The following is a 13,875-nucleotide window of genomic DNA, read 5'->3' on the forward strand; positions in this document are numbered from 1 at the left end:
TCATTTAGATGTTAAACTCTAAAGGGCAGGGCTCTCTCGCCCTTTTTTGTCTTGGAATTTGTTATTCATTTTGTAGCTTGCACTCTGTTATACATTTTATTCATCATGTTACAGTTGTCACAATTATCAATTTTGTATTTTGTACCAGTGTCCATATTTGATGAATACCGCTGTTTGGATTATTATGTACACCATGTTTGTTTTCCTTACTTTGTACAATGCCGCCTAAGATGTTGGCGCTTTATAAATCAATAATAATAATACTGAGTTTAGTGTTATGTCCCCCATACATGTAATGTATCTTCCTTGCTTGTTGATTTCATATTGATTTTTCTTCTTTGTCTTCAATCACAGATCACAGAACTATGTGGTGCAAAACATGTCGGCTACTTTGGACCAGCTCAGTTTTTCATTGCTTTGAAATTAATTGCTGCAGCACAAGCTGGCCTGCCAGTTCGTTTGGAGAGTATCAAATGTGGTAAGAAACCGAGTTCAGTTCACAGAAAATGTGTCTGTCGTAGTGCTATCATACATTTAATTAAGCAAGCTGTCGTGTATTGTCTACTTTGTTAGAGCTGAGCTTTGGCTGGGCATTCATCTAGGCAGTATGTAAATGGTCTTGCCTGAAACATGTTTGTATCTGTGTTCAGGCACCTGTGTGACATGCATAGCCATGCGAGCAAGTCTGCATAACCAGGAAAGTGACCTTACTATGTTGTGTAACAAATAATTTAGGGTAGTAGCAACTTTCATCAGCTAGCTTAGTGAACACAGAAACTATGTGGTTATTTTTTGTTGCAATTAAATGTATTCAGTATACAACTGGGCATAGTACATCAGAATATATAAATGAAGAAGGATGCTTGTGAGATAAAAGATATCTATATAACGAAAAATCAGTTGTAATATGCATGGTATAGAGCAGCATGTGCATATTACAACTGCAAACTACTTTGCTCACAGGGAAGGGGGGAGAGGAGATGAGGGTCGCAAGCAGACGTGCAGGATTATGCAAATTTTAGATGCAAATATATGCAGCTTGAAAATGATGGTATTTGATTGGTCCATTTCCAAGCTGCATAAAGTTACATACAAAATTTGCATAATTTTGCATGAACTCAGAATTATTTGCATGTCATTGACCATCCCTAGTGTTAGGTATTAGGAAATTGAGAGTGTAGTTGGAATAGGGTGTCGTACAATTTGGCTAAAATTTGAAAGTTTAATTATTGTGTGCAAACATTAAAGTGTACCAGAGCTGAATAAAATTAAAAGTTTTATACATACCTGGGGCTTCCTCCAGCCCCATGTGCATGAATCGCTCCCACGCCACCATCCTCAGTCTTCTCCCTCTTTCGTAATGGGTCCCGTAACTTCATCCAGTCATGGCCAGTCTGACATAAAAAAAAGGCGCTCTTTACGTATCTCTGCAGCAGCCGATGGAGAGATACGTAGAAGGCGCACGTCTCTTGCACAGACTGGCCATGACTGGCTGAAGTGATGAGTCTACAGTATAACCTTTTTTTTTTTAAATAAAGACTCCCTGTTTATCCATCTTTGTGAGTCTTCAGTAGAGGTAAGATATCTCCTTTTTACTATATATAGTATACCAGTTTGAACACGTTATACAAATTGGGCGCCTCCCCACAACCTCTGTCCAGTTACCTTCACACCTCCCACAGAGGTGTCGACCTCTACTACACAGTCACCCGGTCCACCAGTAGAGAGGACCACAGGAGGAGAGCGACCACCTGGTTCCAGATCGGACTGGTATACCGAGCGGGAACGGTCTTTTCCCGCATGTATATATGGTGGTTGCAGGACTGCAACCCATGTTTGTGAGTATCCATTGCCCAAAACACCTAGTCATCAGGTTGCACTAACGATACTGCACTATTGGGCTCCCGGTCTTCCCTCTCTCAACAGAAAAAGGGACCTCACTTCTCATGTGAGAAGAGGACCCCGCACCTGTAACACTACCTAAGAGGTTTTTAGTTTGTTAAATCATACACCGGTATGGAAGAGGTCCAAGTGTTAAAAAAAAGAAAATGACAAGTTTGTATGTCTGTCATGCACAGTACAGTCAATGGAGGGACAAACTAATTGAGGTGTATTTGGCAGAGCCTGAGAAACTGCGGGGGGGCGCGTGGTGGTCTCAGAGATGCTACACTGTGCACGGGACAGCTTCGTTGCTATGCGATTCCTATAACAGAATCTCTGCGGCCCCCTGCAGTTTCTCAGGTTCTGCCAAATACACCTAAGAGTCTGTCCCTCGCTCGGCTGTGCTGTATTCCAGTCATACACAATACAGTCGATTGGGGGACGGGCTCACTGAGGTGTATTCGGCAGAGCCTGAGAAACTGCAGGAGGCCTCAGAAATGCTACGCTGTGACAAGAACAGTGTATCTAGCAAAAGTCACATCGCCAGTGGCCCGAGTGAGCTGTGCAAGGTAGGAACATACAAAAGTTCCTACCGCACCCTGAGAGTAGGAACGCACTAGACACAATCAAATATGCATTTTCCATAGCACATAGTGGAAAACGCATATGCGATTACATCTAGTGTGTTCCTACCCATACATGGAGAAAAATTCCCAGCTGCTCTAGTTGTTCCCTGCAGGTGAGTGAGCTGCTCTGAAGTAAATTCTATGATGACATCTTGACCACTGCACCAAAACTTTTCCAAAAACAAAAAGTCACATTTTAACACTCTGGTTTTTCTAGTTTCCCTTCCAGATGAAAGATTAATTTAAACATAAGCATTCCTTTTGCTGAAAATACTTTTGCTGAGATCATGAATAATAAAATAAAATTGTCCATGGCAGAATATTAAACATAAAAATTTAATGTGAAAAAAAACCTTACTTTAAAAATGGCATATGAACATTTTGTGTCCAATATAACAGCGCATTATAAAAAACAAAAAAATGTGTGTAATATAGTAATAGTTATTATTATTATTATACAGCTATATATAGAGCAAGTACCACATTTTACTGCTGCAGTAAAACAGACAAGCTATGCATACAGTTACACGATATAAGCAGGTTATAACAGTCATACAGTGTAAATGGTAGCAAGTGCAAAGCAGAACTGTTACACATTTGGTGGGTTGAGCCTGCCCAGACAAGCTTACATAGAAGGGAATAGGAGGTGAAAGGGAGGTGGCAAACTGTGGTGCCCTGATTAGGTATCAATAAAAGAGATCAGTAGGTTGATGTCACACCCTAGGTCAAATTATATGCATAGCTAATGAGGGACAGAGAATGCCAAATGGATTACAGAGTAGACTTCCACAGAATAGCTTGTGAGACATCCAGAATGTGGGTGTGCGAGGAGATGACTTGAGAAGATAAGAGAAGGAGTTTATTTCTAGAGCAGTGATTATGCTTTGGGTGGCATATGTGGGTTCAGTAATGTATGATGGGGCTGCATTCTAGAGAGTTTTGTAGTTTTGTACCGTTAGAAATTGAAGTTGGATTATTTGTTTGATAGGCAGCCAGTGAAGGAAATGGTAGAGGGGAGCAGCATTTGAGAAGTGAAAATACAGGTGGGTGAGTCATGCAGGGTAGTATAGAATGAATTGGAGAGGTGCTGTGTGATCAAGCTGGCAGAATTGTCCATCCTGTCACTGTGCCCCCTTCCTGCTGGCATCCTCGCTGGCGCCTTCTCACTGCATTACCTGACAGCGCTCGGGCCACGGTGTGAGGATGCCAGCCAGGATACAATCGGGAAGGGACACTGGATAGAAGACCATGCTGGCTGGATCTAGTGAGGGCTTCCGCTGTACACTTTATGGTGCCCATACATGGTACAATTTTTTTCATCCAATCTTACCATCTCTATGTAATATAAGGGAACTGCCTAAATTATCCTTTCAGTATTTTCCCTTAATTTGCCCTTATACTACATAGAAATGGTAAGATTGCATGAAAAAATGTACCATGTATGGGCACCTCTACTCTGATATTTCCTGTGGGAAACAGGAGCCTTGGGGGGTTGTTGCTTCACCATGACTCTGATATTGCCCACCAGAAACAGGGGCCTAATCGAGGGATGGGGTTGCAGTGGCATTACTCCTCCAAAGCCCAGAGGGAAACATGAGCCTTATGGAGGGGGGGGGGGGGGAGGGTCCTGCAGTGGCTTTACTCCTCCATACCCCAGAGGGAAACAGGAGCCTTATGGGGAGGGGGGGGGGGGTCCCACAGTGGCTTTACTCCTCCATACCCCAGAGGGAAACAGGAGCCTTATGGGGAGGGGGGATGGGTCCCGCAGTTAAAAGTATTATTTGGACCATAAGACGCTCTGACTCCCTCCCCCACATTGAAAGAATACATAGTCATATCATTAATTGTGCTTCAGAGAAGCTTGCGCTGGTGGGGACATGCTATTGCGTCCCATGTTTGGTAACCACCAGCGCAAAACTGCGTGGCATCAGGTGTAGGTAGCCACTAGTGTGGTGTAGTTTTAACTATCTGCGGTCCTGAGCCAGTTAAAGCAAATGTTAAGTGAAATCAAAATAAAAAGTCAGATACTTACGTATGGAGAGAGAAGGCTCTTAATCAGTGGTCCTCAAACTAAGGCCCGCAGGCCGAATGCGGCCCCCTGAGGCTTTATTACCAGCCCCCACACACAAAATGTATTACTTATAGATACGGTCAGCTACATCTTTAAATATTGGTGGTCCGCATATAGAATAGCAGTGCTGGCACCACCCATCCACATGGAAGCCAGAAAGCAGTAATTTGCTATTTTCCAATCAAATATCACATCAGGTGACACTGCTGTCCACTGCAGGTTGTCACCTGGGTATGCTTTAAGTCTCAACACACACCATACAATCTAGGTTGTTCAATCTTACCACTGTCATGTAGTATAAGAGCTTTTCCAATCAATCATTCAAGGTATTTTCAATCTGTTGGCCCTTATACTACATAGATTTGGTAAATCTGTACAACCAAGATTGTATGGTGTGTGTTGAACATTACTGTAAAGACTTCTACATCATTTTATGTATACTCCGGCCCCCCAGAAGTCTGAAGCATGTTGACCCGGCCCTCGACCCAAAACATTTGGGGACCCCTGCTCTAGATATAATAGAGCCTTCCTATTTCTATCACAGTCCCCGCGTTCCAGCGCTGTCCCCCCTGTTGTAATCTGCCACCATAGGAGGCTTCCGCATGCTCCTGAAGATGGGCAGCTACGTACTGCGCATGCGCAAGTGCATGCAAGATCTTCAGAGGATACTCAGAACCGTCTTTGACCAATTGGTTGAAAAGCTCTTGTGGGGGTGGCAACACTGAGGAACGGGCCTCCCCTATCTATAGATAGTATCGTTTTTTTAAACAGTTTTTATATTTTGTAAATATTTTTATACATAATTAAGCTGAAACAATTTTCTATGAAATAGGTATTTGGAAAAAAACGGTATCTTAATTTCAAAGGATTGCAGTTCCATGAAGCATTTCCCTGTCTCTTTTTTCTCATTTACAGAATTGCCACTTGCAAACTTCTTTTCTATGAAAAGTGATAACAGTTTAAAATACGGACTTTCCTCTCAAAACATAGATTCCCAGATATCTAATCATGCTGTCGGCGAGAAAGGCTCCATTCACGCTCTCTTCGAGGGTGAAAATAAGGTATGAAAATATTTTTTGTATGCTGCAAGCTGACAAAACATTGTGCAAAGAATGCTGTTGCCTGAAAAGCCTTTACTTGCTTCGATTACAGAATTCTGGAAGGTTATGGAGTATTTACTATTATGTCAGTTGTGTTTTTGATAAGCCAAATAACATAGTAATGTTAGTTCTGCATTGAGGAAAGGGAGCATGCAGGCTGCACTCTGCATGTGTGCACTGTTCTAACACTGCCATTCCAGTCCTGCTTCTATGATGTTTCTGTAAACAGGCAGAAAAGGAAACCAGCTGGTCACTTCTGTGTTTATCTCTGTGAAATTTGGCATCACTGATAACAGTATTCAGTTAAACACCAACAACATGCCTCCTGTTTCCACAGAAGCTGTATTTAGCATTTGGGTGTTTCCACACTCTGGTTAAACCACACAGAGCATCACTTGAATGTGTTAAAGACATGACCAGCATGCATATAAAGCTCATACATTTTGAAGTATCGTACATACAGAGGAATAGTAAATACTTTACTAGGCTGCAGCATTCTGAGCTAGGAACCACTGGGCACTTTATGCCTGCCAAGAATTTTTCCAGTCGTTACACAAATATATATTCAGTAAAAATCTTACAGCATTTTATGGCACTCGGGGCCCGATCCAACTCACTTTTTCTCCTAAGTTTTCTCCTAGGTGATATTTTAACATCTTATCAATCAAATGCTGTTTAAGCCACCAGCAAACAAAAATACTCTTGAATAATTTTGCCAGTATTTTTCACGTACTATTTGGCATTTATTCAATTGTAAAGTGATAAAAACTTATTTTTAATAGAGGCCCATATGCAATTAACTTTTTCTCCTGAGTTTTATCCTAAGAGATCATTTTTCATCTTCTATTTAGAATAGCTTTTCAGTACTTTGCAATTAAACAAAGTACCAAAAACTAGGTAGGAAAGTGCTATCAAAACTATTTAAAGTACTTTCTTGCTTGCTGGTGATTTAAAGTGCATGTTAAAGTGCATGCAAGTATCACTTAGGAGAAAACTCGGGAGAAAAACTTAATTGCAAATGGGCCTTAGAGTCTGTTAACATGTGTATTGAAGGTATCCTTTCATGATACTTGTCAGTCAGCTGATCATGCAGAGTTTTGGTGTCAGATCTCTGCTAATTTGAGAGGGACCTTTATTTCCACAGCAATTTGACTGTTTCCGGTTGCTTCTCTCTGCAGAATTAGAGTCAGTCTATCAGGCTATTTTCTGGAAGAAATCGACCCCACTAGCTAAAGTAGTGCTGTAAGCTATAAGCTAAATCCATGTACATGTGTCATATCTACCCTCCCAAGAGGTATCAGGGGGTGGTGAGTTTTGTTTTACAATGGGAAATGCGGATCAAACCACTCCTTGTTACTGGCAAGATGTAAATGTAAGATGCCAAAATGTTTGACTTTCTAACATTGGCTTATTCTTATAGTTTCAGTGGTCAATAAGAATTTAGCTGAAAATGTAATTTTGATTTCCCTCTTAACTGTTTATCTTAAACATTTTTTTTTAATGTAAAGTGGCATAAAACTTGCCCTGCCCGTCTGCTTGATTTTTTTTTCCCATTTGTGCTTGGTCATAATACTTAACCACTTGAGGACCACAGTCTTTTCGCCCCTTAAGGACCAGAGCCTTTTTTTTTCCATTCAGACCACTGCAGCTTTCACGGTTTATTGCTCAGTCATACAACCTACCACCTAAATTAATTTTACCTCCTTTTCTTGTAACTAATACAGCTTTCTTTTGGTGATATTTTATTGCTGCTGCGAGTTTTCGTTTTTATTATATTCATCAAAAAAGACATGAATTTTGTCAAAAAAAATGACTTTTTTTAACTTTCTGTGCTGACATTTTTCAAATAAAGTAACATTTCCTATACATTTGAGCGCGAAAGTTATTCTGCTACATGTCTTTGATTAAAAAAAAAACATTCAGTGTATATTTATTGGATTGGGTAAAAGTTATAGCGTTTACAAACTATGGTGCAAAAGTGAATTTTCCCATTTTAAAGCATCTCTGACTTTTCTGACCACCTGTCATGTTTCATGAGGTGCTAAAATTCCAGGATAGTATAAATACCCCCCAAATGACCCCATTTTGGAAAGAAGACATCCCAAAGTATTCAGTGAGAGGCATGGTGAGTTCATAGAAGTTTTATTTTTTGTCACAAGTTAGCGGAAAATGACACTTTGTGACAAAAAAAAAAAGTTTCCATTTCTTCTAACTTGTGACAAAAAAAAATGAAATCTGCCACGGACTCACTATGCTCCTCTCTGAATACCTTGAAGTGTCTACTTTGCAAAATGGTGTCATTTGTGGGGTGTGTTCACTGTCCTGGCATTTTGGGGGGTGCCTAATTGTAAGCACCCCTGTAAAACCTAAAGATGCTCATTGGACTTTGGGCCCCTTTGCGCAGTTAGACTGCAAAAAAGTGCCACACATGTGGTATTGCCGTACTCAGGAGAAGTAGTATATTGTGTTTTGGGGTGTATTTTTACACATACCCATGCTGGGTGGGAGAAATATCTCCGTAAATGACAATTTTTTGATTATTTTTTACACACAATTGTCTATTTACAGAGATATTTCTCCCACTCAGCATGGGTATGTGTAAAAATACACCCCAAAACACATTATACTACTTCTCCTGAGTACGGCGATACCACATGTGTGGCACTTTTTTGCACCCTAACTGCGCTAAGGGGCCCAAAGTCCAATGAGTACCTTTAGGATTTCACAGGTCATTTTGCGACATTTGGTTTCAAGACTACTCCTCACGGTTTAGGGCCCCTAAAATGCCAGGGCAGTATAGGAACCCCACAAATGACCCCATTTTAGAAAGAAGACACCCCAAGGTATTCTGTTAGGAGTATGGTGAGTTCATAGAAGATTTTTTTTTCTGTCACAAGTTAGCGGAAATTGATATCAATAGTTTTTTTTCACAAAGTGTCATTTTCCGCTAACTTGTGACAAAAAAAAAAAAATCTTCTATGAACTCACCATACTCCTAACGGAATACCTTGGGGTGTCTTCTTTCTAAAATGGGGTCATTTGTGGGGTTCCTATACTGCCCTGGCATTTTAGGGGCCCTAAACCGTGAGGAGTAGTCTTGAAACCAAATGTCGCAAAATGACCTGTGAAATCCTAAAGGTACTCATTGGACTTTGGGCCCCTTAGCGCACTTAGGGTGCAAAAAAGTGCCACACATGTGGTACCGCTGTACTCAGGAGAAGTAGTATAATGTGTTTTGTGATGTATTTTTACACATACAGATGCTGGGTGGGAGAAATATCTCGGTAAATGACAATTTTTTGGGTTTTTTTTACACACAATTGTCTATTTACAGAGATCTTTCTCCCACCCAGCATGGGCATGTGTAAAAATACACCACAAAACACATTATGCTACTACTCCTGAGTACGGCGATTACCACATGTGTGACACTTTTTTGCAGCCTAGGTGCGTTAAGGGGTCCAACGTCCTATTCACAGGTTATTTTGAGGCATTTGTTTTCCAGACTACTCCTCACGGTTTAGGGCCCCTAAAATGCCAGGGCAGTATAGGAACCCCACAAGTGACCCCATTTTAGAAAGAAGACACCCCAAGGTATTCCGTTAGGTGTATGGTGAGTTCATAGAAGATTTTATTTTTTGTCACAAGTTAGTGAAAAATGACACTTTGTGAAAAAAACAATAAAAAACAATTTCCGCTAACTTTTGACAAAAAATAAAATCTTCTATGAACTCGTCATACACCTAACAGAATACCTTGGGGTGTCTTTTTTCTAAAATGGGGTTACTTGTGGGGTTCCTATACTGCCCTGGCATTTTACGGGCCCAAAACCGTGAGTAGTCTGGAAACCAAATTTCTCAAAATGACTGTTCAGGGGTATAAGCACCTGCAAATTTTGATGACAGGTGGTCTATGAGGGGGCAAATTTTGTGGAACCGGTCATAAGCAGGGTGGCCTCTTAGATGACAGGTTGTATTGGGCCTGATCTGATGGATAGGAGTGCTAGGGGGGTGACAGGAGGTGATTGATGGGTGTCTCAGGGGGTGGTTAGAGGGGAAAATAGATGCAATCAATGCACTGGGGAGGTGATCGGAAGGGGGTCTGAGGGGGATCTGAGGGTTTGACCGAGTGATCAGGAGCCCACACGGGGCAAATTAGGGCCTGATCTGATGGGTAGGTGTGCTAGGGGGTGACAGGTGGTGACAGGAGGTGATTGATGGGTGTCTCAAGGTATGATTAGAGGGGGTAATAGATGCAAGCAATGCACTGTCGAGGTGATCAGGGCTGGGGTCTGAGGGCGTTCTGAGGGTGTGGGCGGGTGATTGGGTGCTCTAGGGGCAGATAGGGGTCTAATCTGATGGGTAACAGTGACAGGTGGTGATAGGGGGTGATTGATGGGTGATTGATGGGTAATTAGTGGGTGTTTAGGGTAGAGAACAGATGTAAACACTGCACTTGGGAGGTGAACTGACGTCGGATCTGCTGGCGATCTATTGGTGTGGGTGGGTGATCAGATTGCCCGCAAGGGGCAGGTTAGGGGCTGATTGATGGGTGGCAGTGACAGGGGGTGATTGATGGGTGGCAGTGACAGAGGGTGATTGATGGGTGATTGACAGGTGATCAGTGGGTTATTACAGGGAAGAACAGATGTAAATAATGCACTGGCGAATTGATAAGGGGGGGCCTGAGGGCAATCTGAGCGTGTGGGCGGGTGATTGGGTGCCCGCAAGGGGCAGATTAGGGTCTAATCTGATGGGTAACAGTGACAGGTGGTGATAGGGGGTGATTGATGGTCAATTAGTGGGTGTTTAGAGGAGAGAACAGATGTAAACACTGCACTTGGGAGGTGAGCTGATGTCGGATCTGCGGGCGATCTATCAGTGTGGGTGGGTGATCAGATTGCCCGCAAGGGGCAGGTTAGGGGCTGATTGATGGGTGGCAGTGACAGGGGGTGATTGATGGGTGATTGACAGGTGATTGACAGGTGATCAGTGGGTTATTACAGGGAAGAACAGACGTAAATAATGCACTGGCGAATTGATAAGGGGGGGGTCTGAGGGCAATCTGAGCGTGTGGGCGGGTGATTGGGTGCCTGCAAGGGGCAGATTAGGGTCTAATCTGATTGGTAACAGTGACAGGTGGTGATAGGGGGTGATTGATGGGTAATTAGTGGGTGTTTAGAGGAGAGAACAGATGTAAACACTGCACTTGGGAGGTGATCTGATGTCGGATCTGCGGGCGATCTATTGGTGTGGGTGGGTGATCAGATTGCCCGCAAGGGGCAGGTTAGGGGCTGATTGATGGGTGGCAGTGACAGGGGGTGATTGATGGGTGATTGACAGGTGATTGACAGGTTATCAGTGGGTGATTACAGGGGGGATAGAGGCATACAGTACACAGGGGGGGGGGGGGGGTCTAGGGAGAATCTGAGGGGTGGGGGTGATCAGGAGGGAGCAGGGGGCAGTTTAGGGTTGAAAAAAAAATAGCGTTCACAGATAGTGACAGGGAGTGATTGATGGGTGATTAGGGGGGTGACTGGGTGAAAACAGTGGTCTGGGGGTGGGCAGGGGGGGTCTGAAGTGCTGTGGGCGATCAGGGGGCAGGGGGGGGAATCGGTGTGCTTGGGTGCAGACTAGGGTGGCTGCAGCCTGCCCTGGTGGTCTCTCGGACACTGGGACCACCAGGGCAGGAGGCAGCCTGTATAATAGGCTTTGTATACATTACAAAGCCTATTATACGTATTGCGTGCAGCGATCCGGGTGCTAGTAACCCGCCGGCGCTTCCAAACGGCCGGCGTGTTACAGCGTGAGGGGGCGGAGCCAGTCGAATGACGCGATCGCTCCATAACCACGCCCGCCGCCGCCACCGCCGATGGGCGTATTGCGGTCGTTTGGTCCCACCCCTTGCCGCCGCCCATCGGCTTAAGGCGGTCGGCAAGTGGTTAAAGAGAACCCAAGCCGAAGCTCAGGTTCAGAAACAAATACATACCTGAGAAGATGGAAGCCTCTGGATCCTAATGACCCTTCCCTCATTGTCCTCCACCGCTCGCTGGGACCCTTCTGCTGACCTTCCTGCTGATCAGAACCACACTCCTACGCTGACATGAGTGCTAGCATGGGTGCACCTGTACAGTACAGTGCATGAGTGGCTTCTGCTTACTGTGCAGGTGTGACTGTACTCGTGCAGGCACAGTGTGGCCATGCGCGTGCTTGAAGAAACAATCCCTTGTTGGTAATCTTTGGAGGATCCATGATTGGTGACGGGGAACCGGAGGAATGAAGAAGCCTTGTTAGAATCCAGAGGTTTCATTCTCCTCAGGTAAGACTTTGATTTTGTTACTTTGCTTCATATCGGGTACATCTAATTGTTTCAGATCTTTAGCCAAATGTACACAAGACAACCTTAATACACACAGAATACAAGGTTTGAATCGTCATTTGATTTATTGAAGGAAAACGTTTTCAAACTCCCATATGAGGGCTAGTGCACGCTAAAAAAACGCTAGAATAATCGCAAGCGCTTAGCGTTTTTAAAGCGATTTTTGAAAGCGATTCCAGGTATGTGCCGAGCAATTTTCTAAGTATGCGTAGCGATTTTTGAAGCGTTTTGTGTATTGATTTTATCCTTCTTCTACACTTTGACCTGGAAGAGATCAGCTTATGTAAAAAAAACGCTAGGAAAATTGCTCTGTTCTAGCGTTTTTAGAGCGATTTTCCTATACTGAACATTGGGGCATAATTGCCTCAGAAATGCTGCAGGACCCGCGTTTGCATTTGGGAAAAAATCACATCGCTCTGGTGTGATTCATCCCATACAAATACATTAGCCAAACGCTTTTCAAAGCAATAGCGTTTTTAAAAGCACTCAGAAGCGCTCTTGGTGTGCACCAGCTCTGACTCATTTATTTAAGTATTTATATAGCGCCGACATATTACGCAGCGCTGTACAGAGTATATATTGTCTTTTCACTAACTGTCCCTCAGTGGGGCTCACAATCTAATCCCTACCATAGTCATATGTCTATGAATATATCCTGTGGTGCATGTATCATAGTCTAGAGCCAATTTAGGGGGAAGCCAATTAACTTATCTGTGTTTTTTGGGATGTGGGAGGAAATCTGAGTGCCCAGAGGAAACCCACACAGACATGGGGAGAAGAACATACAAACTCTTTGCTGATGTTGACCCAGCGCTGCGAAGCGAGAGAGCTAACCACTACGCCACCGTGCTGCCCAATGTGACTCATGGGAAAAGTACTATATTCACTAATTTTAATACTTGGTTGTACCACCTTTACCAGCATCAACTTCTAATTGGAGATCATTTTTTGGGTGCATAGTGGAGATACTTTGGCCTATTTTTCTCTTGGCTAATATGAATTTAACTATATTGAAGGCTTTTTATATATGGACTGCTTACTAAAGATCCTGTTTCAACATCATGAATGGATTTTCAAGCTAGGACTTTAGGAACTTTCATTGTGCCTTCTTCAGCCATTCAGACATGGACATACTTCTGTGCTGCAGATTATTGTCCTGCTATGTAACCCACTTGAAGCTCCAGATCGACGACTGATGACTGGACTTTCTTTCAAATATGATCTGCTCATTAAAGATTCTACAACATCTCAATGGATTTTTAGGGTAGCATTTTTGGAACTTTTATTGTGCTTTTTTTCAGCCATTTATTATTGCTGATTGACTACTTGTGTGTTGCAGATGATTGTCCTTCTAGGTAACCCAGTTGTAATTGAGCACTAGATGGAGGACTAAAGATAGGACTTTCTCCTTTAGTACTTTATAACAGTTAGTTGAGTTCATAGTTCTCTCATTTATGGCAAGTAAGCTACCATAATCCCTGGGGTAGCAAAGCATCACTACTCTGGCAACGTAATGTTTCATGGTGGGCATGATGTTTTTATTGTGGAAAGCTGTGTTAGCTTTACAATCAGTTTAATAGAACTTCTGTCTTCCAAAAAGTTCCACTTATCAGTTCTCTGGATATTATCTCGAATATTATGGGGGTACTTAAAATGTTATCTGGCAAATGTTTGAAGAGATTTTATGTATCTCTTACTTAACAGTATTTTTTTTTTTACTATATGCGTTCTCATATGGATACCATATTTAACCAGTTTCTTAAAACCTAAATGGTAACAGCAACCCACCTGAGAGAGGCCTGTAGTTTCTCAGAAGTTT

General features: G+C 42.9%; 2 protein-coding genes across 2 annotated transcripts in view; one reads left to right on the plus strand and one right to left on the minus strand.

Moving 5' to 3' along the window:
* Positions 1-13,875, minus strand: part of LOC137546355 (uroplakin-3b-like protein 1) — a 162,952-nt gene that overhangs the window by 117,119 nt on the left and 31,958 nt on the right. The window lies entirely within an intron of this gene.
* The window catches only part of REPS2 (RALBP1 associated Eps domain containing 2), a 211,682-nt gene that overhangs the window by 21,993 nt on the left and 175,814 nt on the right, over positions 1-13,875 (plus strand). The window contains exons 2-3 of the mRNA XM_068268694.1: positions 355-478; positions 5,494-5,639. Coding sequence (XP_068124795.1) covers positions 355-478; positions 5,494-5,639 — 270 coding nt within the window. The remainder of the gene's footprint in view (positions 1-354; positions 479-5,493; positions 5,640-13,875) is intronic.

Source organism: Hyperolius riggenbachi, chromosome 2 (assembly GCF_040937935.1).
Source record: "Hyperolius riggenbachi isolate aHypRig1 chromosome 2, aHypRig1.pri, whole genome shotgun sequence".
Lineage (NCBI taxonomy): Eukaryota > Metazoa > Chordata > Amphibia > Anura > Hyperoliidae > Hyperolius > Hyperolius riggenbachi.